Source organism: Crocodylus siamensis, chromosome 15 (assembly GCF_052110815.1).
Source record: "Crocodylus siamensis isolate JL-2025a chromosome 15, ASM5211081v1, whole genome shotgun sequence".
In the NCBI taxonomy this organism is placed as follows: Eukaryota; Metazoa; Chordata; order Crocodylia; family Crocodylidae; genus Crocodylus; species Crocodylus siamensis.
Genome location: NC_143409.1, coordinates 12,706,427 through 12,728,258, shown reverse-complemented (window position 1 = coordinate 12,728,258; position 21,832 = coordinate 12,706,427). Strand labels below are relative to the sequence as shown.

Sequence of the window (21,832 nt, the reverse complement as noted above, 5' to 3'; positions counted from 1 at the left end):
CAGCAAACACCAGGAAACACCAGGTGCAGAAGACAGATCAGTGTTTAAAAAACAAACAAACAAACAAAAAAAATCAGGTCTCATCTCTCTCAGGTTCATTCCTTGATTTTAAGGGCAGAGTGGACCATTTTCTTACCCTCTAGTTGGACTAGAATCTCCCCAGCAACTCCAGCACTGAGCCTAGCAACCTGTGGCTTAACCAGACCATTTCTTTGGAAAGCCAGTTTGTCACCTAAGCTGCACTTCTACCCTGAGCCCTTGACTGGAAACAGCGATTACCTGATTGTGGCCAGGCTGCTTCAACTGTGCACGATGCAACTGCTCCATTTCTCTCTGGAGTTGCTCCTTCTCCCTCTCCAATTGCTTCTGTGCAGCACGGAGCCTCTCCAGGTCGATCTGGTAGGCCGACTTCTTCTTCTGCAGCTCCTCCTTCTCCTTCTCCAGCTCTTGGTGTCCCTTCTGAGCCTGCTCTTCTCTCTGGGTCAGCCACATTTCCCGGTCCACTAGATCCTTTTCCCGTGTCTCCCATTCCTTCTCCCTCTTCTGTTTCTCCGCCAGGTACTGGGCTTGCTGCTTCTGCAGGTTGGCCAGCTCCAGGCGTTGCTTCTCTAGGCTCCGCTGCTTCTCCTGCTCAATCAAGGAGTTCGGCCTGGAGAAGGTCCGTGTCAGCGCTCTCTCATTCAGAACCATCTTCTGATCCTCAATGTATGTGTCCTGCTGTAACACGACAGCCTGGGAGGGGAGAAAGAACAAAGTCAGTGCGGTGCCTCCTTGCATGGAAGGCATGTAGTACAGCAGCTGTCACGTCACGGAGCAGTCAGCAGCTGCATCTGGTGCCTAGAAAAGTCAGCATATGTGTCTCGGCTGATTAGAGGGTCCAGCAAGGCCAGCATGTATTTGTAAGACACAGGCCATGTCTAGTACCCCTGACCCAAGACTTTTGCATGGCAGTTCAGCGCACTAGCTGCCTCCAGGCTGGAGAGCTATGCAGGAAGAGATGAGAAGAGAATACTCCCAACATGGCAGACATAAGATAGGATCCTTTAGCAGGACCTTCAAGTCCAAGCACAGGCTGGGAATACATATGGAATTGAAAGGGTGCAAGTGAAATGCTGATGTCAACACAGTTACAAGTCAGTGCTCATGGAGGGGATTCATATGTTCAGGAATAGAGAATGTGAAAGCAGAATACCAGGCTTCAGGATGACCTACCTGCAAAGCACTAAGCAGGTTATGGAGCTGGGTGATGCTATGGAGAACATGCTGCAAGGAAACAGAAGAAAAGCATTGCTGTAATACCTCACCTTACTGTTCGCTCTTCTGTAACACTGCAAATGAGTTGTGCATGACCATGCTGATTCGTTGGACGACACCCAGCCATCCTACTTGCCCCATCCCTTCCCCACCACCTATACCATCGATAGTTTATCCCAAATACACCTACTGATCAAAGTTTAGGGCATGTCTGTGTGTTAAACTTTCTGAGCCAGGCAATGTGTCCAGCACACCACATGGCTTTACCTGGGTCACTTCCTAAACTTGAAAAATTGTAGTTGGGTCCTTAGGGTGCTTCAGGCAGGCTAATGAATACAGGTCCAATTATCCCACCTAGTGCATCACATCCATGGCTACCCTACTGGCAGACACTTCCCTCTGGCTTTCCCTAGCAGTCAGCAAAGAAGCCAGTCGCGTGCTCCTACAGCAAGATGCCTGTGGAGAACCACGCCATTCTGCCTGTCTTGTCTCAGGAGGTCTTTTCTTTACAGCAGTTTTTGGCAGAAGTGCCACAAATTAGCCTCACGTCTTCTCCAAGCACCAGTCCAATCCTCTTCCCCTGCCCAATCTGCTGCTCTGCTTTTTGCTCCCAGCCCTGTACTCCCTGTCTGACCTACTACTGCTTTGCTTTCTGCCCCATCTGCAGTTGTGCTTTCAAGTCTCCTCCCCAGTTCGCTCTTTGCCACACAGAGGCTGCCAGTATTCTTTGTGGCTCCATTTTCTGGGAAGTGAAGGAGGAATGGTACTGAGGAGAAAGTTACCATAAAGGTAGGGAGTTTGCATGCATTAACTATGACTGCATATTTGCAGGAAAATGACTTTCACGGCAAAATACCTTGGAACGGGCCCTAAAAATGCATTAAAAGTTTGCTGTCCCTTCCACTTCCCCCTCCCCCTCTTCAGGGAAATTATGCAAACAAATGGGTGCACAACTATTGCAGGAATAGGGCTGGAGACCTTTGGAAATACAGCTCCTAAAGGCACAGGTATTTGTGTTGGTGTAGAGCCAATAGCATGCCAGACATTTTGAGATGGTGTCTTGTACCTCCAAACACTGGCCAAGTGCTTCTCTGAATCCTGTTCTATGTACCGTAATTGCTCTTTCAATACAAAAATTTAGCCAACACAAACAGCAGTGTTTCCAGTCCTTGCATAATAGCTGGTAGGAAGGGAACCTCTTCTCAATGAGATACTTAGCTGCCATTAATGTTAATTGGGAGTTAGATGCATATCAAAGGAAGAATAGAAACCTAATTGCCCCAATTCACTGCACCTGCAACATACAATTAAACTCCTTCTATATGCTGATGCATGGTGAATACAGTCCTGTGCTCTCTAGTCATAATTAACCCCGATGCCTATAATCAGCATTCATTCTACTAATGGCAGTTGAAGGTCAGGCAATAAATCCCTGGACTGAGTATCCAAAGCTCAGTTTACTACATTTAAAAGTCTAAGTTAGTTATACATCAGGATATGGAGTACATGCTCTCCTTTACCTCTTGGAACAAATCCACTTGCCATCACAACTAAAGGCGAAATAAACCCCACCCCTAAGGCAACAGAGATTGTTCTTACCTCATTATTTCTTTTCAACATGAACATGAAATTAGCGTTTCCACCCTATGAAAAGATCACATTGCTTTAATAAAAGGGCAAACCAGCAGTACAATAACTGCCTTTCAAAGCTGAACTAATGATAGAAACACATCCAAACCCTCCCATTTTCCTTTTTGGCAATGCAGATCTCATGTATGTAAGTGAAAATCAGCTAAAAAAATCAAATGTTAATTAGGGATCACTTTGTAGCGATACGATGAACTAATCTGCATGAGGGCATGAGTTTATGTCTGGCCATGGCATGGCAATAGCAATGCATAATTAGACGCATGTTTTATTTGGTTTGCAGACAGATGGCAGGATAGGGTCTTCTGTGACACTGGTTTATTACCCATAAATTTTTGTTTTGAAGTGTGAATTTTAGTCAAAGCAATACTGGTTTTGATTACAGACTTCCAGCACGGTGGGCTTAACGTGGACAGAAACTCATGCCTTTTCAGATTTCGAAGTGATAGTGCCAGGACGAAAGGACACTGGTTATTGCTATAAAAGACACACACGACAGCAATACCTTCTTCAGAATGCTGTCGGATTCTGTCCTCCGAAGATCCTGGGCATCTTCGCCTTCATCCTTCTCTCCACCTAAAAACACCCCCCAAAGGTTGACATGGATCATTTAACTTTGCAAATGGCAGATGAAGCGTTCAGTCATTAGCAAGTGTCAGATGAGGGAAAACGGTCTGTATTACAGGTGATTCGACACAGCTGAGATGTGCTTGTCCTTTAGCAATGTGTGCTTGCTTCCTATTTATACAAATAAATGTCAGCCCACACTGACCCAATCAGTGCTTTGATTAGGGACCAGTTTGGGCTTGGCCTGAAATGCCAATAATTTTAGTGCACTCGCTTATGGGTCAGACATCTTTCAGGCTTCACAATCCCCATTCTCCATTTCACTAGCACTGAATTAGAAACCATTGGCTGTGGTTTCCAAGACAGGTTGTGAAAGAACATGTGGTGAATGCCAATTGCATTGAAATGGAGGATAAAACATCACGTTATGTTGCAATGCTACCCATCCTGACTGGATTTATGATACTTAGGCAATGGGTTGGTACCAGGAGGGCAGTATCTGTATGCAAACAGTTTTGTCCCTGGGTACCAAGAGCTCTTGCAGGCTCGGACATCAGAACCCAGGAATTCAGAACAGACTGCCAGACATGTCATGAGACTGCTCCCAACTGAGACAAACCACCTAAGAAAAAAACACCCTTAGAGCTTTTTTCATTGATTTAAACGTGAATCATCAAGCCAGTGTGGATGAAGACAATCCTGTTAACAAACAAACCACAGAACGCCGGCTGTAGTCCAGAGTTACATCCTTCCTGGGGTCTGGATTTTCTATTCACTGATACAAACAAATGCTAACCCTTAGCCATCGCTCTCTGCCCCAGCCACTGCAGCCTCTCTAAAACCTGAGCAAGGGCATGCAACCTGGCATCTTTCCATAGGCGTAAACAGTCAAAGCAACCTTTACTATAATTTTGCTGCTGAGGAAACATGAGGCACAATAAGGCCAAGAGATTTGCTCGAAGTTATGAGAGAGCAAGCAAGACAGCTGGAAATGGTACAGAACCTGGCTTCCTCCTTCCCAGTGCTGGGTCTATCTGACAGACACTGCATCTTCCTTCCAAAGCGTCCCCCAAAATGCAGTTTTCATACTGTCAAATTCATATGACCCTGTCTCTGCAGAAAGTCCAGGCAAGAGAAGGGAGACTTGGACAGTCTTGACCAGCCCAGCCTGAGGCCATGCAAGTTGCTACAATCAGGAAAAGTAACTTCAACCTAAATTCAAGTCTGAGCAAAATGCTTTTTATGTTGCTGTGTCAGGGCCTAGTGGGCACTATATCTTGTGGCTGAGAAAATCCTCTAAGTTTCACACTGTAGACTGTCTGGAGCTAAAGACTACAGTGTGACATGGAAGATTGGGCATGGGTTTCAGGGAGAGCTGTGCTGGGACAGAACTCAGACTGCAAGTAGGAAAGCGGAGGATATGGTTTGTGTGGAGAGGAGCCCTGGAGGGATGAAGACGCCTCTGAAGCCTGGGGTGGATAAGTGGGACATTGGGAAGCTGTAAAGTGTGCAGCCAAACTACATATTTGCTCATTTGGCTGGGGGAGACTGAAATCACTGTGGGTGAGGGTGTGTAAGGAGCATAGGCAAAGAAGATGGGAGACAAGGCAGGGGGCACAACTTGCTTGATTCAACAAGCTTTCTCTCAGGTAGGTTGTCATATGTCAACTGGGATCTCATTTTGCATCCAGACTAGGAGGTAGCAGCCCTCTGGAGATGAGGGAACCAGGCTGTATACACCGTAGCAAATAAACAGACGTGAAGGAAACAAATATTTACATAAGCCGAGTAAAGGGCGTGAAAAGAAAGGCGCAGAGCTCAAGACAAGGGATCAGCAGCCCTGGCCCCGAGTCCCTGCTCAACCATGGACTTCCAGTAACTTGGGTAAGTCTTTGCACCTTTAACTGCCTCCATTTCCTCATATATAAAATGGGTAGCATGCTAGAAGATTGAGGCATTAAGCTCATTTAAGATTCATTAGGTGCCTGAGTTCCTTGGAAGGGAGATGTCCAACAGGCACAAAAAATTCTAAACCCAAATCCAGTCCTGCATACGCACAGAAATACTCACACTTGGATGCATTCATCTGGTGACTGTCAAAGCCTCCAAAGGTTTCTGCTCTTCTTGGAAGGGAGATGGGGCCGACTCCTTCTTGCTCAGAGGTAGGGCTGCTGACCTGTGGTCCCAGTGCACTCCCCAGACTCCTACTCACCATGCTTTGCAACAACTCAACTGAAATGGTAAGAAGCAACACGAGAGAAGGTCAGCTAAGGAACATACTCAGGATGTACAGCCCAGCATGGTTTCCCCCAGGCCTAGAGGATGGGGTCAGTAACTTTATGTGCTGTCTGTACAAAGAGGAAAGCTGTGCAGGAAGCGAGATGCCAACATGCTACCTGTAGCCATTCAACAGTCAGGTCACGGGTCACGCACACTGAACTTCACACTAGCACCTCATCTCCCTCCCTCTCCAAGTGCTGTCAGTATGCGTTTGCAAGCCTACAGGATTGACTGCTCCAGCTTTCTGGGCATCTCACACAGGAAAGCTGGGATTCACCTACTTGCCAAAGACAGCATGGCCCAAGTGTCGCACAAAAGACCAGATCCTGGGCTGCAGCCAGATACCAAAGTACACGTCAGGGAATGGTGGGCAAAGGGCTTCAAGTTCATATCTCTACCATTTCCTGAACCAGCATGGGCTTTATGCAAAATTCCTAGCTGTGCTGAAGACTTCTAGATATCTTTCCTTACTTCTTCCCACCAGTCATTATTACCTCCTTCCATTCCTGAGTTGCATCTCTTTCCTCCTCGACACCTTTTGGGGGATGGGAATAGCTTATGTTCATTACGTTCTGATTATGGTTTATTCATTCAAAGAAAGAAGATCGATTTACTCCAGGGTGAAGCCTGGGTGAGGACTGATTCCCCCAAACAACTGGTATGAACACTGATGCAGGTAACTAATATGACATACTGGCTCACTTACCCTCATTTATTGCACTTTTCATAATGCTCTCCCCCTTGGGTGCCTCTCCAGTGTTGGCTCTGAACAGCACTCTGGAGATCAAGCCATCTTCCTGCACACTGCAGTCTGTCATATCCCTGAAAATCTTCCCCTTCTCCTCCAGCAGCGTGAGGATCTGCTGATCTTTCTGCTGAAGCTGTTCTGTGGGGTGAACAGAGGAACCTGGATTAAAAGCTGTAGTTTGATAAGGAATCTGAATAATCCCTGTGATACCAGCTCCACCCAGCGGCACATTCTGGAACAGCAACGATTGTGCGCAGTTTCCAACCTCCTTAGTTTTCAGGACACGTTCCCACGCTATTAGCGTCTGAGGGGACAGACTCGTGGACAGTTCTACATCCTAAATGGGAATGGATCTCAACCCCCATGTTCCTGCTGCTGCATCTGCAGGTATTCAGACTAAAAGGCAGAGAATGAGATGACAGGGACCTAGGAGGGTTCCTCCCTGTACTAAAAAGGCCTGGTGTCAGGCACTCATATCCTGCTCCTAGGCAGGTGTAACTTGGCAGCCCTGCTGCCGCACTCTTCTTGCTGAGGGATCAGCTCCCTTGGATTCCTTCTCCAGTCTTTCTGCTTTGTATTTAAATGCCCAACACTGGAACGGCAGCCAGGAGCCAGAACTTCTGCAGCAACGTTTGTCATTCGGTATTTCAGAAATAAAAAATTAATACAGTTGAGCATCTGCCAAGCTCATTCACTCAGGCTTCAACAACCTATAGCTCGTCTCCAGCAGCAGCAGACAACTACCCCATGACAATGCTCAGTTTCAACAGCTCTTGCATATGGGAAAGGACTGCGATATATGTACTGGAAGAGCCATGTGCTGCCTGCTGATCCGAGTGCCAGGTGAAGCAATGATTAGCAGCTCCATGTCTTCCCTCTTTACTCTTACTTCCCATGATCAAAACACACTGCAGGTCAAGGCCCACCCCTCCAGCTAAGCAGGGCTCTCCGAGGGCCACTGGAATGGAGCTACAGGGGCTGCTGAGTGAGCATTACAAAACCAGTAGCTCCTTCGCATGACTTGCACCTGAACTCTGACCCTCTCCCAAATATCTCACTCATCCTAGGCTGCACTGGCCAAGGGCACAAGATGCACTCCCTTCACAGCTGCAAGCTACTGGTACCCATTACAATCTGAATGCATATCCGATAAGGTAGATGAGAGGTTGGATGCTTGCTGCATCAGCTCTGTGCCAGGGGCTCACTCATGCTACGCCTGAATACTAAGACAGCCATCTCTGAGGCAGCCAGTTGTGACAGTCCCACCACCAGAAGTTCTCTCTTCCACCTGAGGGTTTTTAGCTTTTTGTGTTTTGGGTTTTTTTGAACTTCAACAGCAGCAGTGCTGTTTTAGTCCCAATAAAGAGGTGAGGAAATGTTTTTTTCAGATTTCCAGGCTAACCAAAAATTGTAGGTTCCAGATTTCAGGAATCTGAACCTGAAACTTTGGAGGTTCAAAGCTTTATTTTGTGCCAGCATCTCTTGCCCTAATAAGGCAAGCAGATTTCCTTCCTAACAAGGGCTTTAATCATTTACATACAGTAAGAATTCTAGGTCCCCTGAAAAATAAAGATGATAAGCAGCAATAAAAAGATCTTGTAAAATCCAGCACTAAAATGTCCGAGAGGTTTGTCAACAGCTTCTTCCACCTCTGCTCTCCAGTCCTGGCATCTTTACCTTTTAATTCTTTAGCTTTGGCATCCAGCTCTTTCCTTTCCACTTCAGACTCACTAGGAACTCCTTCATCTTCATCCTTGTCCCTGCACGAGAGATGGACACATTGCAATTACCACTATGAAAAAAGTGAGAGACATCTAAACCGAAGGAACAGTTCCTTAACTTACATGGTGTTAATGGTGTCCTGAATGAGTTGTATCCAGCTATTACGCTCCTCCTTGGAGCTAGCATGGACTTCTACCATCTCTGGCTCGGGCACTCCCGTGGAAATGAGGAATAAGCCTTTTTCCTCATGAGCCACTTCTCGTACAATGAGCTTTTTCAGAGAGAGTACTGTAGATTTCGTGTCCTACAGGGATACGTGAGAGGAGATAGATGAGAAGACAGAGAGAAAACACTAGAGTTTCTGCCTGGTCCCAAGGGCTCAAAAGCTCCCAATCCCTGTAATTAGACCTCCTTCCTAACCTGTAAGCATCTTGTGCAACCACAGGCTAAACAGAACTGCTAGTCTCATCCAACACAGATTCATAGAATAACTTCACTTGAATACACAAAACTCCTGCCACCTTCCTCTGTTGATTCAGAAAGAAGGTCCAGATCATCCCATGCAGTCCCTGAATCCATTCAAAACCACCTTCGTGGTATTCAAACTCTCCAGGAACTTAATGTTGGTGGAGAAGCTCTGATTTCCTGTCTTTCTGTCCTGGGCTCTCTAACCTCGGTCTCCACACTTGACGGGGTTTGCTAGTTATTTCACCTGTAGTTTTCGCTTCCCCCTTTACAGCCCTAGAGATTCACATTTTTCTTCTTCAAACCTCACCCCAGACCTTATTGTTCTCAGTAGCTTATAGCTGATTTCCATCAGGAAGGGCTTGTGACACTGTCCATCTAAGACTGTGTGTGTGATTATATGCAACGTGCTGAGGGGGTCTCTAATATCTGTGTGCAATCAAATGCTTAGGGTTAAGTTTGGCAGGCAGAGTCTGACAAGTCTCTCTATGGTATCAGCAGGACACAGAGCAGAGAAAGTCTCTTCCCGGTCATACGCAGGACAGGCACATCAGATCAGATCAGCGGCAGTTCCTCATTATGTTGTGCCTTTTATCAAGGGCTCTCTCCTAAAACTGGTGTTTTTTCTTTACATGACAAACATACTCCTGTGGCGTACTGATCTGAAAGCTGCTCTCAGGACTTCCTTGCACCAGGTGGCTTTCTTTCCTTTGCCTTTTGACACTTATTAAGTCTGTTCTTTCTGCTCTTTCACTTTTACATTCTTCCCACCCTTAGTGCGAACACTTATGATTTGCACAGGCTGAAGAAGAGGAACCATATTCGGTGACAAGATTATTTTCAGAGCTAATTATCAAGTGTTCCAAGGCACCGTAGAAATCACTGAGGGGTGGGAAATGAGGGAGGGAATAAGACATGCTCTCAACAGCAAATAACCACGTCTGCCATGGATACACGGATAACATTTTTATAAAATACAAGATGTTCCCTTCACTAAGAACTAAGAGATGCAGTGGGCAGTGACTTGCTTTGGTTGCTCAATATATAAGTAGAACAGCAATTCCCAACCAGTGTGTGGCACCCTGGGGTGCCCTGAGATCCTCTCAAGGGTGATGTGGGATGCCATGCAGCATTCACACTGTTAGGTGTACAAATAGGACTCACAAGGTACACCCACAGATTTTGTAAGGAATCCAGGTGCTAAAAAGTGTGGCCTACTGTGACCTTTCTGAGTTCTTTGCAACAGAACTGGCCTATTATTTTCCTGCAGCTAAGGACAAGTGAAAACCAAGAGCTGGCATTTCCTAAGCAGGGCCTCGAGTCTAAAAAGGTTGAGAACCACTGCCCTAGAACCACACATGGAAAAGAAAGGAAAAGAAAATGTCAAAACCTTACCAGTGAGGCAAAGATGTACTTCTGGTCCTTCTCCTGAAGGAAGATCAGGATGTCTGAGAGGAGGACAGCCTGGACTTCTGCAGGAAAAGAAAGTCCACAAAACAGCTATATTTATATTGATCACCGATTCCAACCCAACAAATACCTTTTCTTTAGCAATATGAGGCATTCTGGCTGCTAATGAGCTGTTTTGCAAATATGAATCTGTCTTTTTTTTTTTGCTTCTTAGGAAACTGGAGCTGTAAACACTGTCCTAGCAACATGTTTAGTTCCTGGGAAGCTGGAGGCCTAGAGAACCCCCACACAGTAACTCGACTAGGCAATGCAGAGTCACCTCTGAAAGGATTCAGAGGGAATTTTATCCAAACTATAAGCACTAGCTGAGATGATCTTTTCCTGCAAGTGTGAGACAGTGCAACCTCTGGACACTTTCTGAACATAAGCACTGTTCATTCACGCAATCGATATTTCTGTCCTCAAGCAAAACATCTGCACAGGAAGTTTTGGGCCGATGGCTCTCTTGACAAACAGTTTATAGGGTGCAAATTGTCTTGCAACAATACTTGTCAGCTGCAATTTTTTTCCCCAGAATCTGACTTAACCAGCTGATATCGATTCTGCCCACAGATATACATGGCTCTCACTCAGTTCAAGCACAGCCAATTTGATCTGCATCAGAGGGCAGAACCTGGTTCTCACGTGAGAAAGGAAAGCAACGTAAAGAAGTGATTTCAGATTATTTTCTTAAAACACATATGCTATCTTCCAAGTCCCCTCATGATACATCACAAGATTAAACAGTAACTACTGAGTGTGCTGCCCCACCCAAAACTGCAGCACAAAGAGCTTCTGTGTAACGTGCTTGGAGATCGTGTGACACAGATGAGGTAAACCCAAAAGTTTACTCATCCCACGATAATTCTTTCCATTTCATTTTGTGAACAAGAGAATCTGTTTCAGATCAGCCACTAACTCAACTTTTGCCAGAGCCTCCAAGCAAACACGGGCTTCTTTGGAGGCTTGGAAAAGTTTGGTGATCTTCATTTTATGTTGCTTTGTTTTTACTTCCAAGCATTGCTACATTTTCTGTTCTTCCTGCAGCATACGAAGAACTGAAATACTTCGAGGAAACCTATTCCCATGCTACTTCTGGATCCATTTCCATACCCCAGAAGTTAAGATAAGCAACTTCTGGACCTGTGGACACTCTTCCACCTGGAACTTCTCACAAGTTTGCACCTATATGGATGGTTTGTACAAGACCGCCTCTAACTGGGACATTTTACTATGGACTTAGGGGAAGCACAAGCCATTTTTTCTACTGGCAATGTGCCGTACGTATACTCTGTACTCATTGTGAGATTTTGTAACAGTAATAGAACATGCCTCACCCACCATTCAAAGTGAGTACATTCCTGGGAACCTAGAAACCATCTTTAAACTTTCTTTCTCCAGACCCTTAGGGTAAATCATATTATATTTGGAATTTGATAAATGATCCTCCCTTTGCAGGAATGCACAGGTACGAACTCTTCCACTTCCAGAAAATGTTACTGAAAGATACAACCTTATAATGTTCCACGTATCAGACCTTTTTCACGCACACCACAGACTGATGCCTGAACTCCACACTTACCAGTATCAAGGCTTATATAATTGAGAAAGGTGGATAAGGAAAACAAGCCCAGGATCTTGGATGGGTGTGGAATAGTGTTGGCTGCTTTTGGCAGCTGCTTCTCATGGAGAACGAATTAACAACATAGTCCTACCTTAATGTTTTAGGCCTCAATTCAGCAAAGCACTTAAGCATGAAGCTTGGCTGAACTGGAAGCACAGTGCCTTCACAAAGCGATTTACATTGGTAACTGAATGAAAATCAATTCAAGAGTTCCAGAAATCGGTGCCAATAACACATACTGAGGCAGCTGAAGGGACATGAGGAAAACAGAAAAACTCACTGGTTTGGAGCAGCAGCTCAGGAAATGCTTCAGAGAAATTATCGGGATAGACAAATATTGAGCTACGGTCAGGAATGGGCAAAAGGCTTACCATGTCTTTGCTGCACTGTAGTAACTATTTACACACCTGCTCCTATCCCAGATCAAGAGAAAGTTAAACTTTGGTGACTTAGCCCTGTCTCACTCAGGGGTAAGCCGCTTTGGTTAAGGTTTCACGTGGGACAGCAGCAGGCCCATGAAACCCATGGGGCAGTCAGAACAGCGACTCTGCCTCCCCTCTTCCATTTATCTCTGTAATTTGTACATCTGTCTATGCCCTAAGAGTCTGGTAAGACACATTGAGGATTTAGGTGCAACAGAGAAAGCAATGGTGGCTCTGGACAGTAGTGATGAAGGACTGCACAGATATGGAAATGGTGATGGCCCTGCTGGTCCTGAGCAACAAACCTGGGAGTGTCAGTGGTTTGGTTTCCTATGCAGCGAGCCTATTGCCTGGAGACATTTCAGAACCCAAATACTTCACTGCCTTGCAACCAGTGCATCCCGCTGGTCTCCATGCTTAAGGTATTCATATAGCGTCTGCATTTATAATGTGCTGGGGTGCCCTTGAGCTGCAAGTGCTCAGTGAACATCAAACACAAATGTTCAGCAGCAGCACAGGATCCTACCACTACCTGATTTTTTTTTTCCACATTTTTTTTTCCTCTTTATTAATTTTGCTCCTAGACTCTCAGGAGAAGCCCGGTGGAGCATGTGACTGGCTCTGTTACAAGCTCCTGTAACAGATCAAGAATTCCCTTTGCTAGGTAGGAGTTGTTTTAGTGCACTACTCACTGCAACTGAGCCTTTGTTTGGCTCAGAAAAAGTCCAAAGTGGTGCTGGTCACCTGTCATGCTGGTACTCGACACCCCAAATCAACTTCAGATCTAGTATGCAAAAAGGTATGTCCAAGCTGGCAGACCTAGTACCAGGCTAATGTGAACATAATGGTTCTCATGAATTCTTTTTTCACATTTTTTGGTAAATTGATTTGCTCGATTTAAGCTACTGAAGAAAAGCTCAAACCAAGAAGACCAGGCTAATTCCTGAGAAGTAAAGTGAAAAAGATCGGTTTTGGTTTCAGTTTCAAAGAGGAAGCAAACTTGGAAAATGAACAAGCAGAATCACTGGAAAGCATTAGCAGACAACAGAAATGCATTCCACGTTAGTTCAGGATGTTACCGGGAGCCCAGGGGAAGATGTAATGATTCTACTTCGAGAGTGTTTCTCCAAATGCAAAAAAAGAAATATAATGAAAATAATAATTGGGCCAGTGATTTAAAGGGAAACCTACTGCAGTAGGCAGAGTAATTCTAGACTGAAGGGAAAGGAACAAACAAGGTTGCAAGCGGCCAGATGATGATGCCTTCATCTGGGAGCTGGGAGTCGTATCCTTCAGGCGCACAATCTGTTGGGCTTTCTTACCTTTCAACCTCCCAGCTGCATTCTTCAGTGAGACAGGCCCATCGCGGATGAGTTTTCGGCGCCTCAAGTCCTCTTTGGCGATCATCTGGCCGCTCTTCATCCTCATGATGGACTTGCTGTCCACCCGGGTGTAGATCTCACTGAGACGCATTTTCTTTTCATAATTGCTGACTTTGCTGTTCACAGCAGCAATCACATCCTTCACCAGGTTTAACGACTGAGTCAAGTGTTGGTGCTCCGCTTCATTTTCTTAAGAGAAGAGAGAAAATTTCATTTCAATTCAGCCTTACTTCAAACAAAGAGAGCCTACCTTGTGACTTTTTGGCTGTCTCCTCGCTCTATCAATCAAGTCATAAACAATAAAATGCAAAGAGGCATGCCTTCTTGAGCCAGATTTCATTTTATTTCTCAAAAACAAAACCAAAATAACCTTTGAGATGCATCACCCCAATGAAGGGAAATGGTAGAAAATACACTTTAAGTCATGGGAGACTAGGGCAACAAACAAAAATCATGCCCCCCATCTCTTCAGGTACTCAGTCAACTAATGAGCAGGCATCCATTTTGCATAGGGGCTTGACCATTTGTGTGGTCATAAAGTGCTGCTATTTTGGGATGTCAGAAGCTGTTAAAAATAATCAGCGAAGTAACAATCATGTTTGTTAAGAACGTTTTAATGGTCTGGATTATTAATGAGCCATCAGGGTAGCAGTGAAATTCCCTCTGGTTCCCATTCTCAATGAAGTTACAGTACATAAACCTTTCACTTTGCAAATAAAATTCCATTCTTTATATAAACCATGGTAATGGGACAGGCCACTATGTCTGAGATGTTATTATAGAGAATAATAGCCAACAAGACAGCCCCTTGTGAATAGACTGTTATTTTATGAAACAGGCGAACAAAAAGCCCTGAAAACTTTCGAAAGAAATTGATTATAAAACAAGACACGGTGGCTAGATACAGCCATTACTTGATGAATGTCTGCTGCTGTATCTTCAGGATGCATACCCACTAGCAAAAGAACAGACGGCAATATGCATATATCACTTGCCAGAGGATTTTTGTGAGTGATACCCTATAATAAAAAGCAGCTCTGAAGCTTGCTGTAACTTAAGGAGGGCAACCCAGATAGTCATCCCTCATCCTCACTTGATAAAGGGCTTGTCTAGAAAATAAATAGACCACACCAGGAGATTATAGAAAGCAGGCTATATGTTGAACTGAACAGTTTTGCTTTCAAAATGAGTGAGCCAGGAACATGGCAAGCGTGTGCTGTCCAGGATTTCTCAGGTGGAGGGGAGATTGAGGGATGGCGCACTCTACTGCAGATCTGAGGAACCTCCTTCTTCAGGCATTATATTACAGCTAGTATTTAAGAGGTTCTGCAGTCTATGAATGCTGCTGCACAGTTAGCTGGAGATTGCTGTTACACTCACTATATGAAAGCACTCCTCGCCCCACAGGGCTGGTGCGCTCTACCATTGCAGTAACATCAGGCTCGAGGAATGGAATCTGAATAAAGTTATGAAACCTTGGTTTCTAATCCCAGCAGTGCTAGGCACTGGCCAGGTCTGCTGAGAGCAGTTTTACTAGAAAAAGTCTTGAGGAGAGCTCTAGAGGGAATCAACAAGTGATTAGGAGGAGGAAAGGGCACCCACCTTTGGTGTATTCTAATATTCTTTGCAGTAGTACTGGATACTTCGTGATCCTCTGCGTTACTAACAAGATGCACTCGGGAATGCCAAGCCGCCTCACCACTGCACTGCTCATTTTTTTCTGAGAAAAGATGAGAAGTAAAGTGTTGTGGATGCCAATGTGCAGCAAGGACATGCTATTGGCCTTGCCAATACATCTCCCATTGGCTCTTACCTTGATGAATGCCTGAAACCGCTTTTCCTTGGAGAGCAGGTCTTTGAAATAATTCACGGCCTCATTGTGGTGCCCGCAGAATTTGCCGTACGTCTTCTTCATTCTCTCGGCGTTCTCACCAGAAAACTGCAAGAGGCAAGCAACATGATAGATCCACTAGGTTTTGGGGATTTCAACCTGCCATCATGCATCCATCAACTGAAGGGATATTGTCAGCTCATATGCAGGCCACATCAGAAGTTTTCTAAAGCCAAGTTATGAAAAATGTAATACCAGGGAACATAAAGAACTGAGATTGGAGCCCCACTGTACTAATACTCTGAAAACTGCCTCACTGAGGCTATATTACAAGTAGAAAAAATAGACAAAAGGATGGAGGGAAAACAGAGGTGCAGAGGGGTGAAGTGACATGCCCAGGGTCACAGAGCTGGTCAGGGGAAACTAGAATCTGGAACTCGGGAATACCTAACTTCCGGCTCCATGCTCAGAACATGCAGGTGTTTTCCATCACTTACCTGATTCACCAGGATATCTCCTATCCTCTTGATGACAAAGTTCTTTTCACTTTTGTCTGCCAGGGACTCTTTCTTCCTCTCCAGAATCCGCTGGAAGAACTGGTTGTGGATGTTCAGCAAGTCATCCAGGCAAGGAAAGACCTTTTCTACCGTTTGCTGTTCAAACTGCAGTTCCTGCATCATTCCCCTGCTGTAGACGTCACTCATGATCTTCAGCGTTCGGACGTGATGCATCTCTGTTTGCATCAGTTCTGAATAGGATGGAGACAGGGCCAACAAAGGAAGCATGTAAGGTGCCATCATGATGCAGTACGCTATTAGTATCTTCTAGAGTGCTGTACTACCCGTAGCGCATTGCAAAGCCAAGAAAATGCCACTGTCAGAGTAAGCTGGTTAGAAGGAATCTTTTTGGTTAATTAAGTTAACTTAAATGCCACAGGACATATTTCTCCATTCTGACATTACTTGTACTGAAAGGACATACACATGTGAACTGAGGAAAAAGCTCCGCTTACAATGCAGTCAGGACAGGATACTGGGCTCCAACACACTGCAGTTGGGCTGTTTTTTCCTCTCTTACTAGGTACTGCATAGAGTAGTAAGGTAAAACGTATTTTATTTTTAAAGAGCACAGGATAGCATGATTCATCACATCAGGGCTTGGACATGAGCTATTTACATTGGTGCATCTGTTTTGTACATGAATGTAAACTGCACAAGGATAGGAAAAGGGAGAATGTATAAGCTTATCCTAAAATAGCAGATCATAGGCTGCCACTACCATACCTCATCACTAGGTGGCAGGGGAGTCAGTTATAACCTATTTGCACTGAGCAAATGGCTACTCTGGCGTAACTTGTGGATGTGTTCACGACTATCCCAGCATAATTTACATTAGTATAGTTTTACTCCTGAATCTTTTAGGAGTTTATATCACCTGTCTATTCCTTGCTAACACTGGTGTAAAGGTCAATCACAGTGATAGAAACATGTTGTGTGTCCTGGCCCATAGAGATAGAAATAACCTTAAGAATAGCTGTATGGAAGGAGTGGTGGTTCGTCATTATAACAGAATATGACCAATAAAGAGATGGATAGATAATAGACAGATCACTAGAAAAACTGGCTGCTAAGTGCTTGAGGCTAGCGGTTTTCCAAATGTCAGGAATTTTCAGACATAAATATATGAATTTTACTAATGGCATAACTTGGAGCCAGTCACCTACCTATCTCTGCTCTTTATTTCTGGGAATATCTATATTGTTAACAGAATCTGAACACCGTAGAGGGACACAACAGTAACAACCACACAATCGGATCATTGCAGTGCAATGCATTAGGATTCTTGTATCAAGATGGTGAAAGAACAAATACAACTAACACTGGTAACTGAGTGTAAAGGTGTGCAACAGAAACTGGGGAACGCAGTTTGTTTGCACCGTTCAAGGTGAGTGAGAGGTGGCTAAAGCTGACAAAAGGGCACTGGAGAACTTCATTTCTGGATCTCATGAAGTGTCAACATCCTCATTAAAATTAAAGTTTCCAAATTATTCTTGAACTGAAAAAAACAATACCAAATAGCTGTTCCAAAACAGAAGGTTCCTGCAGTCAAACAAAGTCTCTTATAACGACTGCACGTCTCACCATAAATGACATCTTGCCGTTTGACAACATCTTTCTTTTGCTGACGCATAAACTTGTTGTCCACTACTTGACTCCACGACTCTGCCTCCAACTGCTTGGAATCCAACTCAAAGTCCCCCATCAGCTGTCCTTCATTCATGTCTGTACCTGCATAAAGGCAACATAAGTTATGAAGACACAGATGACTGGCCCTATTTGAATTTCTACTAGGTATTCTGAGGTTTAAGGTTTTGCCATGAATGCTATGAACGTCATACACATTTTTGACTACTGACATGGAGATAATATGGAACTGTCAATACATGGACCTGTACTCAGCAAGTCTGGTAAGGAAAAGTACTTTTCTAGGTTGCATGGTAGTTGCGCTACACAAGTCCACAATTACCAGGTAGATTGAACTGTAGCTTAAAGACTGGAGAAAAATAACTGCATTTTCGACATAACTACATAATAATTAAAGTGCTATTTGTCTTTCTTTGTTTATACCAGTAAACTAACAGTACTGTTAAAGAGAGATTTGTAAAACCTGTAGTTTGAAGCTAAGAAAACCATGGTCTTAGAGTGAAAGATTATATGCATCAGTAGCAACCTACTTCCAAAGAAATCATGCATTTGTGCCCTGAACAAAATATGCAAGCATTCAAGGCAGTTGGAAAATTTCCCTGCTACCAAAGTCTCTCGTTTGGTTCCTCCCGAGTTAAGTCCATTCTGTATCTTGCTGCTCAGTGTCAGCTACCACATGAATTGTTTAAAAACTGAATTATAACTTAGAAAACTCTCTGCTTAAAAGTTAACTTCTATTCTTAGTCTGAATTACACTAGGTACATTATTTTAACTTAAAAGACAAATTAAACTCTATTTGGAACACACTGACAAGAAAAAATGTAAAATGTGTAGGGCAGGTAGATGAATGGGCCAGAAAAGCAGACCTATGAAAGAAGACTCGAGAGGAAAGATCCACTCCTAAACTATAAAGAGCCAAGTCACTGAAATGTAAATGAAACCCTTTGCGTCTCCCTCCCCACTCCCGCTCCCAATTAGAACGTGCTAAAATGGTCTCTTCTATAAAAAGACATTACTAAATGGGCCCATGTTTTATTTTACTGTCTACATCTTCTAAAGTAAAAGGAACTAAAGGCTTTAACTCTCCGTCAAAGAAAACTGATTTCAAAACACATTTAATGGATTTTGCATTTCTAGCAAGTAACACTGAGACCTTCCATGTGCTGGTGATGCTTTTCTGTTTATCCTAATACCACTGGGATTTCTTACCCTCATCAATGAGCGACTCTGTGGATTCATTCACTCGGCTGATTTTATGTAAAGAGTCTGTTGACTGCGACAGGTATTTCCAATTATTTATTAAGCTTTCCTCACTGCCAACTCTGCAGACAAAAAGAAAACAGAAGACTGGTTAGGACTCTGACAGCCAGACAATTGTTTTGCAAGCTGCCATAAATGTGCCTACCTATGCACAAGCGTAGGTACTGAAGGCATGTAGTGTTGCTATGTATGTTTATTGCTAATAACAACAAATTAGGATTCAGCAAACTAGATCACCTCAAATTCTAACTGAACTGGGCACTTCCTAAAAACATATAGCAAATCTTTGAAGTTTTTTTCCCTATTTGTATTGCCACCTAGTTCCTTATTTTAGCTGGGCTAGAATTTAAGCCAAAACATAGTATGAAGTGCTGTTCAAGTTACTGTTTTGCCATTTCCAGTGATGCTAAGAAAGATTGGAAATTTCCCAAGGGAGCCTATACAAGCCAGTGTCTAGCTGAATGCGTTCCATCTAAAGATTTGGATATGAAATTAAACTTGTAGATATTTTTTTCACTCCCAGATTGAGCCTTTTGATAACCCCTTTCACACCTCTACAAATACACACCGCAGAGCATATTTTAAAATCACTGGTGTTAAGAAAAATGGAAATGAGAATGTATTTTTTTTTTTAGAAATGCTTCCTTTATATCAACCTTCTGTATGTATAATGATAATGTGGGTCATAGAGCTTTTATTATCATCAGGTCTGAATGGGTCCATAACTTGCAAACTGTTGAAAACTGAAACCCACAGTAGACAGGAAATCTAAGTTATGTTTCTCACAGTAACTTATTCCTTTTGAGCATGCTCAATGTAAGACTTGTATTTCTGTATAGGAAAACATGCTTTATAACTATATACACAGAAATGCACTCACAGAATATTCTTAAAAAAAACAGGAACTAATGTACAGCTTTCACTATGCTCATAGTGCAGTTGCTGTGCTTTTTCACGGTGAGGAAAAAACCCTTACCCAGCAATGTTCTGTATTGAGACGCTTTTTGAAAGTGCTGTGCTCTGTTGTGATCTCCTGTTATTGAATAGTGAGGTGACGGTGTTTTCATCAGGGGCAAGTATTGCAGAGCGGGGGCGCTCCTTAGGTTGTGAGGCTAGAGGAGAAAAGTCAGATTTCTGATTAGATGCCATCCCATCTCCTTGCTAACCTCAACAGGATGATTCAACCAAGTCACATTGCACAACGCACTTCCACTATGGAAGAGGTTCCCAAATGTTTTCTTCTCGCATACCCTCATCCAGATTTACCAGCTGCCTGCATGCCCCTACCAGCATACAATTTACATTAACCTCTTAAATGCTAGGTATTATTATAATGAAAATTAAATCTGCTATTACCCAATTTCTCCCATGTACCCACCAGACATGCCCTGCATACCCCCAGGGGTATGTGGACCACAGTTTGGGAACCCCTGCTTTTGGGAGCAGATTGCCAGCTATGCACGGTCATGGCGCCGCTGAAATCTGATCTCCCTCCAAACCAATTTTAACATAAGATCCAGTAAGAAATCCTAATCAAGGTGACTTTCCCATTCACTTTGAGAATTTTGCTGAAGTACAATTTTAGGATTAGATTTCTGTAAGCAAACACAAGTTGTGCTCTGTTAGTCACAGGGTCGTGGGAGCAGCAAAGCAGCCTGCAGATGGCTGCACTCCCAATCAGGCACAGCTGCTTGATTGGGAACAGGGCCCAACCACTGGTGATAAAAGCAGGCCCTGAGCGATACAGCCCACAGTTTGCTTCGAGCAGCCAAGGGGAGGACATCACCCAGCTGGAGCTGCTGATCATGCAACATCTTGCAGGTACAGGGAAGGAGCTATGGGGAAGGTGGTGGCTCCTGAGGCCAAGCGGGGGTGGGATTCTGAGCCCTAAGAAGGAGCTGGGTGTGAGGCTCCAGGAGCAAGGGAATTGAGGCCCAGTGTCGGGCAAGGCGATTAAGACCCCATTGTGGGGGGTGTGAGGGGACCAAGAGGGTCCCAAACCAGGCAGGGAGCCCAAGGAAAAGGGAGGGGCTGGGAGCCCCAAATGAGTGGGATTGTGACCCCAGTGTGAGGGCATAGGAGTGAGAGTCCCAATGTGAGGCACTGCAGCACAGGTCTCAGGGTGAGGGCACAGGATTACGTGTTGAGTACTGGGCCATGCAAATTTTAGGCTGGGTGTTAGGCCATGGATGCCATCTGTGAGGCATGAGATGCACTATAAGAGGAGGTCGGAGCCATGTATAGGCCCTTGGCATCAGGGCAAGTAAATGGGCAGCTTCCTGCCTTGTTATCAACTTTCAAATATTTCACCAAAGGCATAGCAGGCAAAGTAGGAGGGTGGTTACCCAGAAACAAGCGGGTGGGCCAACTCGACCAGCCCTGAGATGCCCACTTGTTACAACTTCTTCCCTCCTACCCCCCACCAATATCTTTGGGAAAGTATGGAGCCTACAAGGCGTGGCAAGACGGTTTGTATTGGTTCCAGCCTCTTGAGAGTGAATACACTTGAGTATAATTAAATTCTAATGTGCTACCGGGGAAAAAAACGAAAAAAGATGATGCACTGTCCACCATTATTTTTTGTGAAATAATGACGGACAGTTTGTTCCTTCATATTCCTATGCAGGGAAGTAGTGACCACACTGAAAACCCGTGCTTTCCAAAAGGGACACAGGAAGACCTTTGAACTCTTCCCTGTTCTGCCTGTGCTACCCATGGCCTGACTGGGGGAGCCAGGTAGAATACACAATCCCTTTACCACTCTCTTGGGAAGTGGAGAACTTTATTCAGTTCAACTGAATAAGCAACACAACCTGTACTTCCTTGAGTGCACAGTTCTTCTCACCCCTGATATGCCCTGGACTCTCTTGGGGTGGGTTCTTTAACTTTATGCTCGCACAACGCAGAAAAAATATCCATCCCATGTCATCCTCACTCCAGTTATGCTGAAGGACCTGGGTACATCCTCAGACACCT

General features: G+C 44.4%; 1 protein-coding gene across 7 annotated transcripts in view; it reads right to left on the bottom strand.

The window, feature by feature from the left end:
- The window catches only part of AKAP13 (A-kinase anchoring protein 13), a 324,780-nt gene that overhangs the window by 8,909 nt on the left and 294,039 nt on the right, over positions 1–21,832 (bottom strand). For all 7 annotated transcript variants that reach the window (XM_090029889.1, XM_090029887.1, XM_090029891.1 and 4 more), the window contains 16 exons: positions 19,833–19,968; positions 18,806–18,918; positions 17,533–17,679; positions 15,889–16,139; positions 15,374–15,499; positions 15,163–15,280; positions 13,501–13,749; positions 10,079–10,155; positions 8,341–8,522; positions 8,174–8,256; positions 6,455–6,634; positions 5,539–5,700; positions 3,407–3,477; positions 2,854–2,898; positions 1,213–1,263; positions 280–732 (listed from right to left, as the gene is read on the bottom strand). In XM_090029889.1, the coding sequence (XP_089886015.1) occupies positions 280–732; positions 1,213–1,263; positions 2,854–2,898; positions 3,407–3,477; positions 5,539–5,700; positions 6,455–6,634; positions 8,174–8,256; positions 8,341–8,522; positions 10,079–10,155; positions 13,501–13,749; positions 15,163–15,280; positions 15,374–15,499; positions 15,889–16,139; positions 17,533–17,679; positions 18,806–18,918; positions 19,833–19,968 (2,444 nt within the window). The remainder of the gene's footprint in view (positions 1–279; positions 733–1,212; positions 1,264–2,853; positions 2,899–3,406; positions 3,478–5,538; positions 5,701–6,454; positions 6,635–8,173; positions 8,257–8,340; positions 8,523–10,078; positions 10,156–13,500; positions 13,750–15,162; positions 15,281–15,373; positions 15,500–15,888; positions 16,140–17,532; positions 17,680–18,805; positions 18,919–19,832; positions 19,969–21,832) is intronic.